This window comes from Phodopus roborovskii, unplaced genomic scaffold (assembly GCF_943737965.1).
Source record: "Phodopus roborovskii unplaced genomic scaffold, PHOROB, whole genome shotgun sequence".
Lineage (NCBI taxonomy): Eukaryota > Metazoa > Chordata > Mammalia > Rodentia > Cricetidae > Phodopus > Phodopus roborovskii.
In genome coordinates, this window is record NW_026126407.1 from 46307810 (window position 1) to 46329121 (window position 21312).

General features: G+C 48.5%; 1 protein-coding gene across 2 annotated transcripts in view; it reads left to right on the top strand.

Annotated features, from left to right (window-relative positions):
• Ergic1 (endoplasmic reticulum-golgi intermediate compartment 1) overlaps positions 1–21312 on the top strand; it is a 100421-nt gene that overhangs the window by 39545 nt on the left and 39564 nt on the right. For both annotated transcript variants that reach the window (XM_051180999.1, XM_051180998.1), the window contains exons 2-3: positions 11995–12056; positions 17641–17713. In XM_051180999.1, coding sequence (XP_051036956.1) covers positions 11995–12056; positions 17641–17713 — 135 coding nt within the window. The remainder of the gene's footprint in view (positions 1–11994; positions 12057–17640; positions 17714–21312) is intronic.

The following is a 21312-nucleotide window of genomic DNA, read 5'->3' on the forward strand; positions in this document are numbered from 1 at the left end:
GAATTAGTTAAGGTCTTAAGGGACTGTATTAATGACCAAGGGAGCACGTAATCATAAAGGAATTCGACACCTTTCTGTCTGCCTCTCTCACACACATGCTTCCTTCCTGGAAACTTTTCCTTACCATGTTTCCACCATGAGAGGATCTAGCACAAGGCCCATCAGAAATGGGCCAGTATGGCCCTGTGATCATGGATAGAACTATTGCTTCCATATACCTCTTTTCATAAATTACCCTACTTCTTTACCATGCAGAAAGTAGACCAAGACAATAGATGTTTAACTTTGTAAGAGCTTAGTGAATTCTTCCCCAATGGCCACACAATTTTGTGTTCTCAATGGCAATGCATGAGAGCTCCAGATATTTGATTAGAACATAGTTCCAGCTATCATGGTAGGTACAACAACATCTCACTGTGGTTTCATTTTGGGTTCTCCCCAGTGACTTTGATGCCAGCGTCCCTTCAGGTGGTTTTTTACATCAGTAAATCTTTGAGGAAGTATCTAATCAAATCCTTTGCCCAGTGTTCATAGTGCAACACTTACACTTACTGCATTTTAAGAGTTCTCTAACTTGGACTCAAGTCTTATCAGACGTGTGTGTGTGTGTGTGTGTGTGTGTGTGTGTGTAGTTTGTGTGGTTTTGTTTGTTTGTTTTTTCAATCCTGTGGCTTTGTAAGCCTATCTCTTCTTCAGAAGTTTTCAGGGTTTTTTTTGTTTGTTTGTTTTGTTTTGTTTTTGTTTTTGTTTTCTTCCTGACAAAGGGTTTCTCTGTAGCTTTAGAGCCTGTCGTGGGCTCGATTTATAGACCAGGCTGGCCTTGAACTCACAGAGATCTGCCTGCCTCTGCCTCCCCAGTGCTTTAGTTTTAATGAAGCCTGCTTCATCAACTGTTTCATGGCATATACTTTACAGTGTCTCATCCAAAAAAAGCTCTGCCCACTCTCAGATCACAATGATGTGCTCACACCTACACAGGGCTGTGTATGTGAGCTCTTGGGGAGATTTATTTTAGTGACTAAAAGAGAAAAACAACCCAGATGTCCACAGACACAGAAGGATGTATAGACTATCCTAAAGCAGGGTGCTTTTCAGATCACAAGGGCTGAGGTGCTGGCAAGTACAATATGGCCGACTCACAGTGAATGTGCCAAAGCTGTGTGGCTCAGACAGTGTATCCACAGCGCCTCACACAGTGTGTCCACAGCAGGACCGGCTATAAACCGAGCAGATCTTTGTGATATAAAGTCTTGGTTTTGTTTGTTTGTTTGTTTTTGATGAGACACAAAGGGTTTTGTTTTTTTTTTTTTTTTTTTTTTTCTTTTTCAGAACTGGAGCTTTGACTTGTATGACTTTATCATGTCGGTGTGAGTCTTAGAGCAGCCTATCAGTGTCTGCGGACATGCTTCTGGTTGGGAACAAGTTGGACCCAGAGGATGTTGGGGAGGATGTGACCTTTACAAACATTGATGCATTGTGTTAGTGTGCATCCCACTTTCTTAGTTTTTAATGCCCCTCAGCAATGGCGTCTAGTTACATGTGTGTGCACAAGTACCTGTTTGTGTGTGTGTGCACGTGAATGCATGCATACATACTTGTCTACACTTCTGTCAGATTTGTCCTGAATATTTAATATTTCATGCCTCTCTTAGGGATTATGGGTGTAAAAATTTGTGTACATTTCAATCTCTCCTTGAGTATAAATTCATTGTCGTTACTGCCCCCCATCATTAATGGGCCAGGTCTTGCAAGACCCAGGGATGAGTCAGGGACAGAGCTAACATGATCCAGCATAGCTGGGTGGGAGGCTTGTAGGGAGCTGTGTGGCTGCCACAGCAATGCCTCTTGCTCTTCAGCCACACCTGGTATTTGTGGGAAGGAGGAGGGGAAAGGCCAGGGCTCTGTGGTCAAAAGGGTGTCCTGGGACTAGAGAGGTCTTGTGTGGGATTGTGGGGCAGAAGTGGAGGCTGCTAAAACTGGAGGCCATTCATAGGCTAGAGGGTTCAGCACAGGTATCAGGAGTCATGATGATAGCTCAAGGGATGGGCTGGAGGGAGAAAGCCTATCCGTTTTAGTGACTTCATCATCACACAGTGGAATGTGTCAGCCAGCACACCAGCCTTCCTCCTCCACCCTTAACCCATCCCCTCCTCCAGGCAGGTGTGTGGCAGGTGTCCTTCCGCAAACTGAGTTCAGATTCTTGCTCTGAATCAGGGACAAGATGGAGAGGGGGAGACACATGACCTGCTACACAGGGTTAGGAAAGTGATGAGATAATGAGGCAATGTGTAAGGCCTGGAGCACAGTGAGCCCTCATCACTGGGGGTGGTGGCCAACACAGCTGCGACAATCCTTATCACTGCTTCTTGGCCAGCCTGGGCTAGAGACAGACAGGATTTCCTCCTATCCACAGGCAGTGGTGTGGAGGTAGACGTGTGTGTTAGCAAGTAGAAGGACCATTTGGGGTTCCTGTAGGGTGGAAGCCTCACTAGACCTAGGTGTGTCCATTTACCTGTGCCCGGCATTTCTGTCTGTGCACATTGTGTATACACACACACACATACACACACACACACACACACACACACACACACACACACACTCTGCTGATGTTCTGGGACATGGAAAAGTGACAAGTGTGCACCCTCTGCCCTGGCCTCACACAGTGGGCCGAACTGGCCAGGCCAGAGGTCCAGCCAACTAAGTGTCTTAACTATTTTTGGGACAAATAACCCCACCACCCAATGACTTGCTCCCAAATGGCACCTAATTTCCTAGGCCCCTGCCCTGGAGCCACCCACACCCACTGAGGCCCAGAGCCATGAAGAGTCAGCTGCAGGGACAGGGTAAAGCAGCCCAAGCATGTAGCTAAAATAGCACAGCTGAGACATTCTGCTGTGGAAGGAAGTGACAGATGAAGTCAGACCACCCTTCCAGGGGCACTTCCCTTGCTTGGGAGCAGGGAAGGCATGTGTGTTTATTTTGGGTTGGGCTGCAGCCCCTCACCCCTACCTCATAGGCTGGAGGTGGATTGCAGACTGAATTTCTGTGAAGTAAATTCTGTTTCCTACTGATTGCCCGTAGTGATGTTGACGTATGTTCCCACGCACTGTTATCTTCCTAACACTGGGTGGGGGTGGGGGAGCTCATGCACAGTACACCATGAAGTGGTGGCACTCTTATTAGGCCTTCGTAACAGAGCATAAGGTGGGCCCAGGCAGATTGGCCTCTTTCTAGAGGTCTCTTTGCTCGGTTTTTCCATATAAACTTTGCTTTTGCAGACACAGAGTGAAAAGACCAGAAAGAATGCTTAATTCCAGAATCATGGGGTCTTCGGGGCCTTGGCTGTGACTTCACTAGCAGAAGCAGCCCCTGCAGCCTCTTGAGGACACAGGATGTTTGGGGAAATGAGCACCCTTATGTGACGTTCTGTTCCACAATGCTTTCTGTCACTCTTCTCACAGCAACAAGAAAAGTAACTAATACCCATGGATCCACGTTTTTAATTGGCCCTTTGCTGAGCCAAGCAATCCCCCTGCCTCAGCATCCTGAGTAGCTAGGATTACAGGTGTATACTGCCATGCCAGGCTCTGTCTTAAATACTTAAACTGGGTAAGTTACTCTTCTTGGAGCTTCTAGCTTCTCTCCTAAGTGAAGCAGGTTACATAGGGCAACTGCCGGGTCACTTTCCAGAGCTCACAATGGTGAGTGTTGAGGCGGGAGGCTTTCCCAGCAGGTGGGCAAGGTCTTGCCTACCCACTCCAGTTCTTGCTCCCATCCTGTTTTGTTTGTGCCCAGGCTGGGATTTCTTCAGTCCAGGTTGTTCTCTTTCTTCAATTTTAGCTTATTTTGTCTTCTTAAAAAAGTCCTCAAGTCTCCATCAGAATAGAACATGTACATGTCACCCAGTGCCGCCACTGTCCATTCCACCTGCCAGTCGTGTTTTAGGGCCTTAGTTGATTTGTTTTGGGTTTTGGTTTATAGTGTTGTGATTTGGTTAGTTGACTTTTTGTTTTGTGTTGTTTGAATGTCTGCGTGTTCACTCTTGTGGGTGTCTGCAGAGGCCAGGGGTTGGCGGTGGGTGCTTCCTCAATCACTTCACCCCCACCCCTGCCTTTTTTCTTCTTTCCCTGTGTTTGTGTGGTGGTCTGCATGCGCATGCACGGATGTTCATGTGTGGGGGAGGGTGCACATATGTATGTGTACATGTGTGTGTGTGTAGAGGCCCAAGGTTGATGTTGGACATCTCCCGCCATCATTCTTTTGTCCTTTTCTTTTGAAGCAGGGCCTCCAAATTTAGAGGCTAGGATGGCAGTTGGGCCACAGTGCCTGCCGATACTTGTGTGGATTCTGGGGATCTGAACTCTGGTCCTTTTGGTTGTGTGGTGAGCACTTTAGCTGCTGAGTCATCCTCACAGTCCACCCTTATTTTATGAGACAAGATCTCTTGTAGAACCCAGAACTCTTAGCTAGACCAGCCAGCCAGCGTCAGGCGCCATCTGCCTCTGTGCCTCAGTGCTGGGGTTACAGGGGAACACTGCTATGCTCTGCTTTTGTGTGGATGTTTGCAGTGAACTGGGGTCCTCCTGCTTGTGCAGCGGGTACGTTACCCACCAAGCCATCTCCACAGGCCTCACTGTTTCCTTTTAGAGACAGGGTTTTACTCTGTAGCCCCAATGTCCTGGAATTTATGGTTCTTCTGTCTTAGCCTCCCAAGTGCTGAGTGTACAAGTGTGTTCCTTCCTCTGGGCTCTTAGGGCACCTCTGGGCCTCGTTCTTTTGAATAAGACGGTCTCATGTAGCCCATGTTAGCCTCAAACTTGCTGTGTAGCTGAGGACAACCTCCAGCTTAGGGATATCCATCACACAAGGGCTTTGTTCATGTTAAGCAAGCACTCTGCCAAAAGAGCAGTAATCTGCCCCTGGGCCTTCTCTGTCTGTCTGTCTCTATCTGTCTATCTGTCTATCTATCTATGTATGCATGTATCTATCTATCTATCTATCTATCTATGTATCTATCTATCTACCTTTCTTTCTTTCTTCTAGCTATCTATTTTGAAGTAGGACCTCACTCTGTAACCTTGGCTGCCCTGGAATTCGATTTGTAGTCTAGGCTAGCCATGAACTCACAGAGATCCACCTGCTTCTGCCTCCCAAGTACTGGGTCAAAGGAGTGTGCCACCCTGCCCAATGCTGGGCCTCATTCTTGTGTTGATCTGTTCATTGACTGCAAGGCAAAGACTAAGAAACTCCCAGGCTGAGGGAAGGAAGGGCAGGGAAGAAACATCCGATTTCAGTAGAGGGTCACAATGCATGTACCCTTCATCTTTCTGTGTGAGGCTGAGCAGTGACAGGTTTCTTCCTAAGTGTTTTCCCTCAGAGTGATGTGAGTTCTCCCACATTTGGAAGAATCAGTGAGACTATGAAAGGCCTGCATTCAGACCTCTGCTTAGGTACTTTGTGTGTGAATTTAGCCAAACCATTGGCCTTTCTGATCTCCATATGTGAAACAAGACAAGACCTACCTGAGGCTGGTCCTGAGTCAGAGAACACAGGTAACCATAGGCACATAGGCCATAGCAAGCATCCCGTTTCCCTCCCCGCTGCTTCACCTTTCCTCCACATTATCTGAGGCAGAGTGTTCGAGACTGATCGCATCACCACTGCGAAAGCCTGACTAATTCAAGCCAGAGAGGATGCATAGCTCACTTCCTCATCTGTCACATGCCTGGGCTTCTTACTAGCCTTCTGGTGGCCCAGTTTCCCGGTGACAGTCACTACTGACTCACTTGTCTTGTGGTCACCTCTGAAACCAGGTTCCTTTTCTCTTCTCCCTTTACCCCATTTCCACTCCCCAACTTGGGTCTGTTGTGTGAAAATAGATCTTTGTCACATGTTGTGTGTTCAGGTGGCCTTTGCTGAGGAGCCCAAAGCTTTACAAGGCTGGCAGCCTTTTGAGGACAGGGGCCATATTTGCCTTGGCCTTCCCTTTCCCTACCTTCTAACACTGTTGGATACAGGACATGTTAATACATATTTGCTGAATGAATGATGGATTTCTGAGATTTCCTCTTGCCCTACTGGGCAGCATCCTTGGAAAAGGAAGTGATCAAGACCTTGAGGCCCCAGTCAGATTTGCCAGTGAGGGAGTGAGCATGAGCCCAGTTTCCACTAGTATGGGGTGGTGGGAAGAGGATGGCTTTGGGGACAGAGCACTAGGAGCAATACTGCTTCCCAGGAGCTCGGTGACATTGAGCAGCTTCCCTCTACCTGAGCCCCCAGGAGAGTGGGGGTGCCAGTGCCTGCCATGGTTACCATGACAAAGCTAAATGTGTATGTCAAAGGGCCAATCTGGCCTGGAAATGGCCCGTTTGGTGTCACTCTTTCTAGAACTTGGTCCAGGTCACACCTCCCTGTCCTTGGTGCTGCCCCAACAAGTCATAGTGCAACTTGCCGCCCAACACACAGTAAGCTTGTGCTAAGCCACATAACTAATTCAGGTGCCTGCAGGGACCAAGCTTCTTCCCAGAACAGACTTAAGTGGAATTTTAAGTGACAGCTTCCTTTTAATTTTTTCCACTTGGATTTTAAAAATAATCTTTATTCATTTTGAAATAATTTTGTACTTGCCCCCAAATTGCAAAAATAGTACAGAGTTCCCATGTGCCCTTTATCCAGGTATCCCCAAAGGTCAACATCTTACATCATGTCCTAGTTGGATCTATAATGGCCCCAGAGGCCCTTTGCTTAAAGGCCTGGTCCATGGGACAACAGTGTAGAGCTGATTGGATTATGAACTCCATTGTTATCTGTGGACTCACCTACTAGCAGGTTCATAGCTCAAAGGACTGTTGGGATGAAATAGGGCTGAGCTAGAAGAAATAAGTTAATGCGGTGAGTCCTGGAAGGGAATCTTGTCCGTGTTCCCTTGTGTCCCTTACATCTATCTATCTTATCTCATCTATCTATCATCTATCTATCCATTCATCTATCCATCCATCCATGTATGCATCTATCCATCCATCCATGCATCCATACATCCAATGACCGTGAGGCAAGCATCTTCCTCTGCCACCTGCTTACAACACTGAGATGTTCTGTTGCACCCTAGGGCCCAAGTGGCAGGATGAGACAGACAGACTGAGACCTCTGGAGCCAAGATAAACCTTTCTTCCCTGAAGCTGATTTCCTCTGGAACTTTTTCACAGCCATAGAAAGCTATCAGATATAACCGTAATGCCACTATCAAAGCAAGTTCAATCGTGTTATATGGTGCTACCAGCAATACTGCAAAGCTTACTCAGATCACCTTTTTTTCCAGAAAAAGAAATCTAATGTGATCCCACACCAAGTTCAGTCATTACGCCCGGTACATCTCCTCTCATTTGTGACAGCTCCCATGTTACTTGTCCTTTATAACGTCCCACTTGTGACACATGCTGGACAGCTGTCATTTCTGCAGTGGCTTCCTCAGGACCAGATTGAAATGTCCATGTTGGACAAGATACCCACTGAGATGATGCAGTGCGGAGCGCATCAGGACTTGGTGTCTCCTTCCCATTGGTGGTAATGTTCCTTCTCAGCATGCTGTCTGCCAACTTCCTCCCTGTTGGTGCTGCTTTCCCCCCACTTTCTACTTAGCATCTTTGAAGCAACACCAGTATCCCTTTCCTCTCCTACTTCTGCCTTACTCATCTCTTCCTCTGAATCCACACAGATTCTTGACTTCCTGCTCCCCCCAAGGCTGATCTCTGACTATTGTTTTGAGCCTCACATTATCTCTCCTCAGGCCAGTGAGGGCCCCTCTACACCTTATGTCTCTTTAGCTCCTCCTCCCTCCCATTTGTTAGAGTAAGCTCCTACTAGTGCACTAACTTTTCCTGGGAGACACAAACATCTGTCCACCCCCAATAGGGCACTGACAACAGAGCGAATAAACAACCTCCTGCAAGCTTAGCTTGGTGAACCAGTAGATTTAATTGGGATTATTCATAGGAGTGTGGGAACACAGGTGAGGGATTTCCTTCTTCTGGCATTCCTAATCACTTGTGTATCCTGAGGTGACTGGTGTATACCCCTTGAACTGCTTGCCTCGGAGCAGCTCAGAGCCCACTGCCTGGTAAGGCCACCCGTCTCTCCATGACAGAACATGAATGGGGCTGATCTATTGAGGATCTCCTCACGTCATCACAGCTGAAGTGACTTCAAGGCAGTGATGGCCACAGACATCGTTCCACAATACTGAGCTAAGAAGATGCTTCTGGCTCAAAAAGAGCCATCTCTGATTCCTCTGTGAAAAGGGTTTTGGTTGTTGGCCATGTCCTTGTGCCTTGTGGGCCCTGTCTATGAGAAGAGATAAGAAATGCTCATGTATACATGTGGACTATACACATGCATGTGTCCTTTTCCATGTGGAGGTGGTGAGTTCACACCCTTGCCTCCATTTCCAGTTAGCCGTCTGCACCTGCACATCTCTTCCCTGATGCTGAGGCCTTGATCAGTCTCCTTCCAACATCTCCCTTCTCTCACCCAGTATAGACTCTGATGCCCCATCCTCCACCATCACTTGCTTGTGTGAAGCAGCTGCTAGCTAACTACAAACTCCTGGTTTTGAAACAGTAGTTTGCCCATTTCCAAACCATGAGGCTGTTTTTGCCCATGGGGCCCTGTTGGTGACATGGCCAGAGATAAGCTGGGTTGTAGCTCCCACAGGGCACTGCTACCATTTCTACCGTCAGCTGAAAGGGACCTGTCACCTGTCAGATCTGTGCACCTCCTTGCTTTTTCATCCAGGGAAACTGAGGCCCAGCAATGGACAAGGGTTTCCAAGACCACCTCCCTGCTTGCAGCTTGTCTGGTCACCTCAGGAGTCCCACTCAGCTTCAGCCCTGCTCAGGTGACCTTTGGAAGATAGGCTGCCCATGTCCTTCAGTTCTTCAGCCCACAAAGGCACAGTGCTAGGCTTGTGGGCCCTGTCTGCTTATAGATGCCTCTCTGTGTTCTATTGTGTTAGACAACACTTGAGACTTGGCGTATTCCATGTGCAGTTTCAAATTCGGGGTCCTTCTTGAAGACTCAGAACATCTGGCCACCCTAAGCCCACACCTCCACCTGGTGCCCCATGGTTGCCCCTGACCCACACTTCTATAAACATGTGAGCTGGGAATGAAGCTCTGTGGGTTGCTTGTGCAACACATCTCAACACAGAGAGATGACAAGCCCGGGGAAAGATCCAAAGTTAAGGGCCCTTAGAAGTGCATGCTGCTCTCACACCATCGCAGGTTGAAAGACTGTATCGGCCCCAAGTGAGTCAAAACCACCTACACTCCACTGGGGTTTTTCCTCCCCCATTCTGCTGCTTCCCAGTGAGTCCTCTGACAGCCCCACAACAACAGCACCACACCCAGGAGGCCTTGGCCATGGCCTGACACTGGGAACTCCTCATGGGACCTCTCTCACTCCCAAGCCACTGCTACCCAAAATAAAACACAGCATCCCAGATCCTACTTGTGTCCTGTTCTGGGTCTTTACCATCTTCACGCAGTGTGACAGTCTTCTCTGTGCAGACATGACCTCCTACAGAAGCCCCACTGGGACCTAAGGGCCTTTCTTTAGCTGACCCACCTGAACACTATGATAATAGTTCTTAACCTTTTTAATGCTGTGACCCTTTAATACAATTCCTCATGTTGTAGTGACCCCATCATGAAACTACTTCACTGCTACTTCATAATTGTAATTTTTCTATTGTTACAAATTGTTATGTAAATATCTGATATGCAGGGTATCTGATATGTGACCACCCCACCCCAGATTGAGAACCTTCCATGAATTTTCCTGCCCAGTTTTCTTTGTCTCTGTATGTTTATAGGCCAGGCTGATTAAAAGGGTTTAGCCTGTCATAGGGACCTAATAGATTGAGTGAGGGCTAATTAGAGGACCAGCAAACTCTAAGCACTTGCAGAATGCCAGGCATGGTTCTAAGAGCTTTATATGCATCCAGTCATTGGCCTTCCTGCATTTGCAAAGTAGGCAAGGTCCAGAGAAGCTAAGTGTCATGCCCAAGATAATATTCAGTGCTGGGGTGATGGTTGAGCACAGGTTTGAACCTCTCTTTGACCTCTTCATCTTAAAGGTGTGCCACTAGAAGTGAGGTGGTTGAGTTGTGTAGACCTCCCAGCTGCTTGGTCACACCTCGGCCCTGACAGCTGAGCACCGAGCAGACAGCGGGGAAAGTGGCAGCCTTTAGCCTGACATCCCACAGTTTTTCTCCCTTGAGGCCTTAGCAGCTAGGTGGCTCATGTGTAATTAGCAGAGTTGGGCACCAGCCTTGACTCAGACAAAGCTTTAACAGGTGTGTTTGGTTTCCCAATCACCAAAGAGGAAAGGGGCTGTTCTGTACCAGCCTCTCAATGAGGTGGAACTCTACCATCTAGCCTGAGGGCGTATGGACAAGAGCCCTGTTAACAATGCTCTGTTAAGAGACTGGCTGCCTGCTGCTTGTGGTGAGGGAAAGGAAGGAAGCCTTGAGGCGTGGAGAGGGACTTGGTCCTGCCTCAAGTCCATGTGTCAGGTTTAGTTGATTCCCCGCGGGAGGCCTTACCCTCTCTCTGAGGAGAGGGTGGGGGAGGGGGAGCAGGAGGAGAGGAGGCAGGGGACACTGATTGGTATGGAAAATGAATTAAGAAAGAAAGAAAGCCAATTGCATGGAAGCCCCCCTCTCAGAAGAGTTTTCTTATATTCCTCAGTCACCTCACAGGATTTAGCAGGAGTAGCCAACCCTACTTTTGTAGACGAGGAAACTGAGACCCTGAGAAGTAAAGTCACACAACAAGAAAGGGTGTTTACCAAGGTTTAAAACCAGAGCAATGTGATTCCAGAGTCCTAACCCTTAATTGACCAAGGGCAAGAAAGATGGTGAGAATTAAGTCTGTGCCCATTTGATTTCAAGATTCCACATTTCCCCATCACATCCCAGGACTTACCTGGCTCTGGTGATGTGTATAGGAAAGAAAAGCTAGGGAGGACAGCCAGAGGTGGAGCCATCCTTACCTCCTGCTGACCCTACCTCATCCTATAGGCCAGAGATGGCAGGGAAGACGGGAACCATGGACCAGGACAGGGAGGTGGTGGCAGGAAAAGGGGGAAGGAATGATGAGGTGGTAGAGAACAGAAAGCAGTGTCCCTAGACCCAGATGTTTGGTTCAGTATATAGTCACTGGGCCTGTGCTCACCACCTGCCAGACCATGCTAGGGGACAAGACCTAACAAAGCCCTTTGTCCTCAGGAATAAGTTACATTCAGACGGAGGCAAGACCCACCAAGAAATGTGGACAAGTACAAATGCATGAGCGTGTAAAATCGTGGGTAATGAGCTTGGGTCATGTCATGGAGACATGATGTGTAATGGGATACTCCGAGGGATGCGGAGGTGTGCTGGCTGATTTATGTCAGCGTGACACAAGCGAGAGTCATCAGAGGAGAGAACTTCAGTTGTGAAAATGCCTCCATAAGACCGGGCTACAAGAAGCCTCTAGAACATTTTCTTAATTAGCGGTTTTGGGGGAGGTCCCAGCCCATTGTGGGTGGTGCCATCCCTGGGCTGGGTTCTATAAGGAAGTAGGCTGAACAAGCCACGAGGAGCAAGCCAGTAAGCAGCACCCCCTCCATGGCCTCTGCAGCAGCTCCTGCCTCCAGGTTCCTGCCCAACTTAAGTTCCTGTCCTGACTTCCTTTGATGGTGAACAGGAATATAGAAGTGTAAGCTGAATAAACCCTTTCTTCCCTGACTTGCTTTTTGGTCTCATGGTATTTTGTCACAGCAGTAGAACCCTAACTAAGACAGTAGGACTCTCACAAGCCTCTCGGAGGTTGTTGGAAGGGACTCTTGGTAAGAGCTGTGGTTGCTGACCCAGGTGGCATGTCACCAGCACCCCCAGCCTCTGCCTGTAGGCCTGTACTCTACACGTTTAATTCGTTTGTTTCTTCTCCACAGGTTTGACATCTACAGGAAGGTACCCAAGGACCTCACGCAGCCAACATACACTGGTGCCATTAGTGAGTAACTGCCCTTCCCACCACTATCCCGGCCCTCTACCTTCTCCTCAGATAGCCATACTGCTCTGTGCAAAACTCTGGAGCAAGGAGGAAAGAAAAAAGGAAAGTCAGGTGGGAGAGAAGATGTGTCCAGTATCTCACAGGCCCTTCACCTCTTTCTACACAGCATCTCTGTCCTTGTTGTATAACCTGGCAAGGTAGAACCATCAGTTGTGTCTAGAAGGATGCAGGAAAATATCACTAAGCTGTAGTGGGATATTCACTTTGTCTCCTTCTGTGGCACTGACCACGCCCATCGGGGGGTGGAGCCATGGGCGGAAGTGACCTGTGGAAGGAGGTCGGAGGGGGCCAGGAAAGGCTCTCTCTTTCTGGCGTGACTCGGACAGGAGAGGATCGGGTTGAATTTCCTGGTGTTCATCTGTCTAGGTTGTTTCTCCCTGAATAAACATCTATTCGGCCTGTTTGTTTATCCTGATCCTTATTTACCGCAATACTAAGCTATGTCTCCTAGATTCAAAACTGTATGCCTAAATCCAGAACTTTGAGCCCTGACATGTACTGTGAATAGAAAGCCCAACTCTAGCCCTGTATGATAGGTGGCCCTGATGTGGTACTACCTCTTGGCTGTATGGATAAGTACACTTGAAACATGAATCACCTGTTCAGACTTGGACCCCATTCTCAAAATACCAATTATCCTAAAATCTAAGTACAAGGCCAGTGAGACAGCTCAGCAGGTAAGAGCATGTGCTGTGTGAGTCTGGTGGCCTGAATTACAACCCCAGAACCCGTGGTAGAAGGAGAGGGAGACACACACCATCATCAACATCATCACCACCACCATCATCATCAAACAATAGTAGTAAATTTAATAAAAATTTAAAAAGAACTAAAGGAAGAAAAATCCAAGCAAGCAGACCAGAGATGGGAGGGAAGTTTGCTTTTTATCTTCCTGCCTTTGAAATTATTTGAATTGTTAATAATTTTAGTCACTAAAAGGATTCACAAATTCACTAAGTTGGTTCAATCAAAGGAACCAGGGCGTCTCAGACAAGTGGTCATTTGCAATACTAGGTGGGGAAGGTATAATCTGAGCTTCGCAGTGTATCATCAGGACAAGAGACCCAAGGACCAAAGCTGGAGCAAAAGACAAATGGTGACTGTTGGTTTGGAACCCGAAGAATTAGAGGACAGGCCTTTGAGCCTATTGCAAAGGAATTGGGGAGGGGATATACCAACTTGCTAAAGAATTCTGGTAACCTTTGTGAATACTCCTCCCACTTCTCCTCAAGTGTGGGTTGGATGTAGCAACTCCCTGCCAAAGAAAAGAGAATAGAAATAAAACAGTAACTTTCCCGTAGGGGACCCTGGAGATGACAGCTCAGCCTCTGAGGGAGGCTGGCATCTGAATGCCTGAGTGACGTGCAGAGGCATCTTGCCACTGAGGGATCTTCCCCATTAAGCTACAACCTGTGGAATGTGACAAAGCATCGCTGTCCCAGACTGGAGGTCTTTTGCCAGATACCAAAGCAATACACTACCAGAGGGTCAGGGACTTGAAAAGCCCGGGGAAAAGGGAAGGGCTACCACAGATTATAGAAGGCTCAGAAGGAGTAAATGCATGGTAGGGTCCAGGATCTGTTCCTAGAACAGAAACAGCCTTCCTGGGAAAGCCAGTGAATCCTGAGTAAAGGCTATAGCATGGATAGGAGCATGCAACATGCAACAGCACAAATCCCTCCATGCTGACAGTGGCAAATACTATGGTTTTGTCAGGTGTGAACAGGGGCATCCAGGAGAAACTGTGTGGGTATGGTCCTGGCTTTGCATCCATTACTGTTCCACAACAGAAAACATCCCCCCAAAATAGTACTCAGAACAAACCAAAGTCACCATTGAGTAAGTGGGAACACTGGCTTCATGTCTCCAGTGCTCAGAAAAGGGAAGTGACTCATCCAAAATGTCACTGTTTATAGAAGGGACAGTCAAGATTAGGTCTTTAGTGGCCCCCACAAGCCCCAGCCTTGTGGTGTGAACAGAGGCCAGGTGACCAGCCTCGAGTCCATTCTCAGGTAGATTGGTGACCTTGGAGATCCCCACCAACTCCAGCTAGCTCTTGTAACCCTCCCTCAGCTAGGTTTCTTAAAGCAGCGTGTACCTTCTCCATTTGTGGAGAAAAGAACACTGCCTGGGAACTCACAGGCCTTCCTGTCAGGAAGAGCTAGCTGGCTTCAACCTCCTATGTAGCATCCATGTGCATCTGTGGGCAAGTGTGTGGGGCAAATGAGCCCTCACTCAGTTCGGGAGTGACTCCTGGTAGCCCACAGCTAACACATGAATATGTGACGCAAGAAGCCAAGTAGCTCGGTGCTTGCTCCGACTATGAGAAATGAGGCTCCTGCCCCCTCCCTGTCACCACATAGCAGCTCAGCCTCCCTGCAGAGTTCTCCAGTCTTGCCTTATCCAACCTGTTGAGTGGTTGGTTATGTGCCCTGCACCACTGTCCTGCACACTAGGGCCAGCTGTGCCAATCCCCACCCCGTGTCTCTGTTGCTGAGCACTAGATACACCTTTCCCATCTCCATCAGCTGCTCTGCCTTCTTCTATCCAGCCATCTCCTGTGTCACTACCTGGCTGGCCTGTGGCACTGAGGGTAGCCAGCCTGGTTATAGCCTGTTGTCATACAGATATTCTTGCCAAGTCTTCGAATCTTCTGTGGCCATTCCTACAATGTAGCTCTCCAGGCTGAAGGAGCACTGAGTCAAGGGGATGTTCATTTTCAACTGTTCTGAAAGTTCTGCCTGGCAGCCCTCAGGAACATGGTCTGATGAGCATTTCACCACACGAGGGGAAGGTCTGAGACACGGGAAGCCAGCCCTTAGCTACCATTTAGTGCACAAATATTTATTAAGCTGGACCTAGGGCCAGGCCCTGTGCCAAGTGCTGGGACAGTGCTGATGAATGGGCTTCGGTCCTCCTCCTTGAGGCTCATACTGCCGAGCCAGGCAGGCCATCTCAGGCATGCGCCATTGCATTACACTGTAGGACGACTGCTATTAATAGCTGAAGGAGGCAGCAAAATTCTGGGGCTTGAACGTCAGCCTTTGGATTTTGCCTCCTCCCTTACCCCGCTATGTGACCTTGGACGGACTTCTTGACTTTCTCGCAGACTGTAAGGTCTCAGGTCTTGCCCCCTTCAACTTGGCAGCACCCTGCTTCCTACTAGCAAGCATCTCCTGGGGTTACATTCCAACTGCCCAGGGCCTGAGTCAGTTTTAGAAGTCTGGAGTCAGAGAGCCTCCAAGCCTTGCCCAAACATGGATTGAAACAGCCTTTGAGGTCTGAAGGACTGGTTGGGATATTTGCTACCTGCTTTCATGGTTTCTCACTGTGCCATCTCTGAGCTCACACTGTGTTAGGCACTGAGGCTACAGTCGTACCCATGCCTCACCTCTGGTTCCCCAGCCTGAGGCAGGATTTAGGCGCACTTACACAGTAAAGTACATGTGGGACAGGGTCCCCGGTATCAGGTGTGTTGTCCTGTCTACCTGCTGGGTTTGGGCCAAGCCTTGAGTAAGCACACAGGTCTCAGAGAAAGGCTGCTTCAATGTCTTCTTCCCCAGCCCCACCCCTACGTGAGTAGTTGGGACCTTGGGTTGTATCTGCAGGATGGAGCAGGGAGGGCAGCTGAAAGACCACCATTCATCCTAAAGTCCACAGTGACCTTCAGAAAACCTCCTTGTTTCATATAGTGCAGCATCCGCTTGGGCTGGTGTGGACAAAATGATGCCAAAATGTGGGTCCTGGATGGCACAAGGGTCCAGCTGCAGGATGTTGTGCCTGCTGGCCGGTTCTTCCCCAAGAAGCAGTAACCACCATTGTAGGGCAGAGAGACCAGGAGCCAGGACACGGGCCAGTAGCTGAGCCACTCTGGGGGTTTATTCCACAGCTGGAAAGGATATTTGAGCTTAATCTCCATGCCATGAACCAGACAAAACAAGGCCACTGTGTGAGCTGGGACCTGTTTACAGATTGCTGAGTGTGTGAAGCATGCCTGAAAGAGGGTGTCTGTCATACTGTTATTGGTTTAAGTGAACAGGGACTCAAAGTAAGTATATCTGTATTATGTATGTCTGCATATATGTATGTGGGTAGATACCTTTTGTTTTGTTTATGAGAGACTCTCCTGGCTAGCCAGGAACTTGCTATGTGGTCCCTTGAAATTTGGGCAGTCCTTCTCAACTGAGTTCTTCTGCTCCTAGGTGCTAGGCTTATAGATGTGGGCCACCAGGCCTGCCAACATATACACATTTGTGTGTGTGTGTGCGATATAATATGTATAACATTAATGTGAAGTTTATATATATTAATATTTTCATGTGCTTGTGTGTCCAGTTGGAACTTTTTCTTATTTATAATATGCACATGTTCTCTGTTTTACTCCAAAGTAAAGCCTTTAAATGCCATGTCTTCTTCAATGCTTCTTCAAAGTGGGGCAGATGTTATGAGTATTTCAGTCCCCATCTCTGTGTTCCTGCTCTCCCTTGCAGCCTACCATAGAGGATAAGGGGACCCAATCCCTTCTCGTTCAGCCTGCATTTTTACACCAGAGCCCCCATCAGGCTGGTGCCATGGTGTCATGATGGGGTGGTTTGTTAATGCATCATTATGGGCATGTAGTAAGTGCTCAGTAAATGCTGGTCCTTCCTGAATACAGATAGAAAGTTAGGTGACAGACAGATGGACATGGACGGAGATGCTTCTCTACTATTACATACAGGCTTGTGTCACAGCAATCCTGCTGCAATTTCAAAATTATATAAATAGAAATGGCCAATTCCAATCTATGGCACACCTCAGCTCAGCCTGGCAGCTTCTTTGGCATGTTAGCTGTCCCTCTGGTGACTGCAGGTTGACAGGTGCCATGACCCACTGTCACTGGCCAGCATCAGGGCAGGGCTGTGCATATTACTGATCTGGGAAGCAAGCCCAAACTGCCACATGGCTTCTGTTGATTCTGCTCTTACATTGAACAATGCCCAGGTGGGCAGGCACTGGCTGTAGACAGAGGGACAGACCTGATGTGGGAGAGAACTCTGGTCTCAGACCCAGTGTGGGACAGAAGCCATGCATTTCACAGAAGCCAGGAATCTAGATGGTCACATGGCATCTCCCCCATGTTCACTGTGGACTCGGGATTGTAAGACAGAGCGCCTTGTGCACCAGCACACGGGCCTCTTCCAGGCCAACTCCACATCAAAGAAATCTTTAGAAGTTGAGCAGGGTCTGTTGCCTGTGTGAAAAAGCCCACCCTGATCACACAGTCAGGCCAATGGTGACTTTCTGGGGGACTCACACTGGGGCCATGAGTAAAAAGAGGGACACACTGAGGCCACAAGTGAAAAGGGAACTCACTGAGGTCAAAGTAAAAAGGGGCTTGATGGTCTCTGGGAAGGTACCCTCACTCTGTGTGGACACTGGGGCTCTAAGCAGCTTTCCACCCCTGTAGTGGGAGGGGCAAGGAGGACTGGCCTCCTACCTGGGTCGTCCTGCACCCTTAACACTGACTCCGTGTTTCCCACAGTCTCCATCTGCTGCTGCCTCTTCATCCTCTTCCTCTTCCTGTCAGAACTCACCGGATTCATCACCACAGAAGTGTAAGTCATTTTTCCCTGGGACAACTGGCTTTCTGGGGTCCAGATGAGGAGAGGGTGGAGTTTGGGAAAGGGATGGAAGCCTTGCAACTGACTTGCTTCTATTTCCAAGTGTGTGACATCATAAAAGGGCTTTGAACTTGGGGTGAAATTGATCCCCACTTTGTCAGGGCCCTGCGTCTCCCTTTTCACCGGGGTTCCTAGGTCCACAGACTGAGCAGTCTCTCTCTCTCTCTCTCTCTCTCTCTCACACACACACACACACACACACACACACTCACTCACTTACTCATCACTGGACCTGAGTTTGGCCAGTGGGTCATCTGTCAGTCCTTTGATGTTGTAGTCCGAAGTGCTCAGGGGTCCAGGGAACTTCCTAACAGGGTGAGGTGCCCTTCTCTTTTCTCAGGCCCACACTCAGGAGGAGACAGCATGGGTTTCCTGGCAGCTGGCACCAGCCAACCATCCCTGATTCCAGAGATAGCTGTCCCTCACAGCCTGGTAACCCTCCTGGCTTGGGCCCTGGCCTCAGGCTTCAAAACCCCTTTGTCACTGTGCTTACAATTTGTGGAATTGTCATAGGCCTGGGCCACACCCTATTCTCCTGCCTAGCCTTGGAACTTTCTGTTTCTACTCATGGAATTTCTTGATCTCCTTTCTTCTCAGCCATATGACAATAGGAAACTAAAAACGGGCATCATGGCTTCAGCTGGCTATTACTATCTTTGTCCCCAAATATTCCCCATTTTATGAGAGAAACTGAGGTTATGATAGGTAGAGGTACTTGCCCACAGTGGCAAAGGGAGATGGCTCCTGAGGCCTGAGAAGCTGGCCCCACTTTCTCTTAGTTCACATCTGGAGGTAGTGTAGGAACATCTCCCTGTCACTTTGACCCTGTTTTTAACCCAGGGAGCTTCTTGTACCTATGGAGAGAGCCCCAGATGAGGCATTAGGAGACACAGACACTGGGAAAGTTACTGAACCTCTCTGAGTCGAATGTGTGAGAGTAAATCAAACTCAAACTTCCCTTCTAGCTCTGGAAAGGCTTTGCTTTCCATGACAGGGTCCATATAGAGATCAGAGCAGTGGTTGTTTCCCACAGCCCCTGACAGGTGACTGTGACCATGAGAAGCATCTTCATTGTGTGTATTTGTGTTACTGTGTGTCCCAGGGATTATTCTTGTCACAAGCTAGAGGTGGGGGCATGGAGAAAAGAAGCCCTGAAACACACTGACAGTGTGATGGGTAAGCATCTGCTAGCCTCTGCAGGCTGTGCTGTCCTCTGGGATAGAGGCCACTCTCCAGGTGGTGTGTGTTCTAAGTAGGTGACTGATGTGCACCTGTGACAGCTGCTAGGTGCAGGTAGGTGGCTTCGGTGTTGAGGAGAGGAGCAGCAGCAAGTGTTAAGGCCCTGAGGCAGGAATGGCTCGGGGTCTGTGAAGAATGGAGAGGCTGGCATGGCTGTAGCAAAGGGAGCAAGCAGGGATGGAGAGGCCAGGGTGTAGGTTGAGCCACAGCCCTATAATTGCTTAGTTAACATTGTTTCCGCTTTGACTGTGGGCTCCTAAGGCTACTGTGCATACATACATGCTTGCTGGATGTGGACACAAGCAGGCCAAGTAGACTGTAGTTATTCCCCCAGTTATCTCTTGAGAGTTTGTTTCTGGGACCCTCACCAACATCTCAGTCTGTACTGTGTCATTTACATGCAATCTGCATATCATTTGCATAAAACGCTACCCATAATCTTCTTGTGTATATATTTTCCTTTTCTTCTTTAAAGATTTGTTTTTATTTTATGTATGAGTGTTTGTATGTAAGTCTGTGTACTATGTGCATGCATGGTTCCCTCCAAGGTTAGAAGAGAGCATCAGACCTCTTGGAACGGGTTGCAGAGGATTGTGGGCCACTATGGGATGCTGGGAACTGAACCTGGGGTACTCTGCTAGACCAGGCAGTGCTCTTAATGGCTGAGCCATCTCTCCAACCCCTTGCTTTTGTTTTTTTATTTGATTTGTTTTGATTTGTTGTTTCTGAGATGGGGGTCTTACTATACAGCCCAGGCTGCCCTCCTGAGTTTTGAGACCCCACTTGTACGTCACCATGCATAGTCCTCCCACCTCCTTTAAACTGTCTTCATGTTACTTGAATATATAATGCAATATAAATGCTAGAAACCATTGCTACACCATAGTGCTCTGAGGAACAGTGGTGCGGGGATGGAGCTAGTTAGTGAGGGGCGTTGTGGGGGTAGGACAGATAGTTGGATGGACCTGATGTTTCCCGAGGACTGAACAAGATGGCCTGGCTAAAGGGTGCTTAACACAAGGCCTGTGGACTTAGCCATCAGTCAGATTCTTTCCCTTGGTGTTTGTGTACCTGTAACACTTGAGGAAGCTTTAGTCAGCTCAGCCCAGTGAGGGCGTGCCTGTGGCACGGAGGTATGGCCACATACAAGTGATTTTTGATGTCAGAGCTTGGGCCTGCGAAAGCAGTGTAGCAGGCTGGGCTGCTCAAGCAAGCCCTGACAGTGGACTTTGCCTACTGTTTACCTAGGGCAGGGCTAGTGGCAGAGCACAGTGTGTTCCCTGTGCCCTCCCCTCCCCTGCTGAGGGACTTCCTCTTCCTGCCTCCTGGATGCTGTGGTCCCAGGAGGAAGGAAGAGGGCTGAGAAGGCTTGAACCTGGCCCATTGACTGCTCCATGCTACCTCCCTCCCTGTCCTTCCTCACTGTGGTACCAACTTATCAGGGGTCCAGGCAGGCCTACGACTTCACACAGCAGCCTAGAAACGGTTGCATTGCCCACACTGGGCTCCTTTCTTTAATAGAAGCATCGGATAGGGGAAACTGAAGGAGAATTCCTCCTGACCCAGGAAGCATAGGATGGGGAAAAACTGAAGGAGAATTCATTCTCTTTTGGGGTAGCCTGTCCGGTGGCTTTGTGACCGACCACAGTGGGTCAGCGGATTCCTCTTGCCATGAGAATGTATATAACTCAAGGAAATGAGGTCACTGCTGGCTGGGTCAACACTGCATCCCTACCCTGTGGTCATCAGTGGTGGGAGATGCTCATTCTGCCCTGCTGAGTGAGAGGGAGGAGGTTTTATGGGTGCTTGGCTTCCAACCTGGGCTGTGGCCAGGCTGTTGACCAGAATGAGAAAAAAAAAAAAAAAAGTGTCCCCTGGGATATTTGGAGATCCAGTGTATCCAGGGACATACCCACCTCTCAGAAAGTGGCTGTGTAATATTCTAGCCCTTGACTGCCAAGTTCATAAAGACTTTAATAGCTACTTACCTGGTAGGGTTTATGATTATTATTAAAAAAAATGTAGCTGCCCAGTTGTTTTTAACATAATATACCTTATGGTGCTTTCTAGGTATTATAAGTGGCTACACACTAGGCTCATATGCCCAGGTCAGTATCTTACAATGATTGCCTCAAAATTTGTCACTATCCCTTGAAGTTTCTGGGGAAAACTGAGGCACCAAATGGCTAAAAACCCATAAGGTTAGTAAAAGGGAAAGAGCATAGTCTAAGCCCTGTGGACATCTACAGCCTGAGCACCCCATCCCATCATCCTACCCATCTCTGCCGGACATG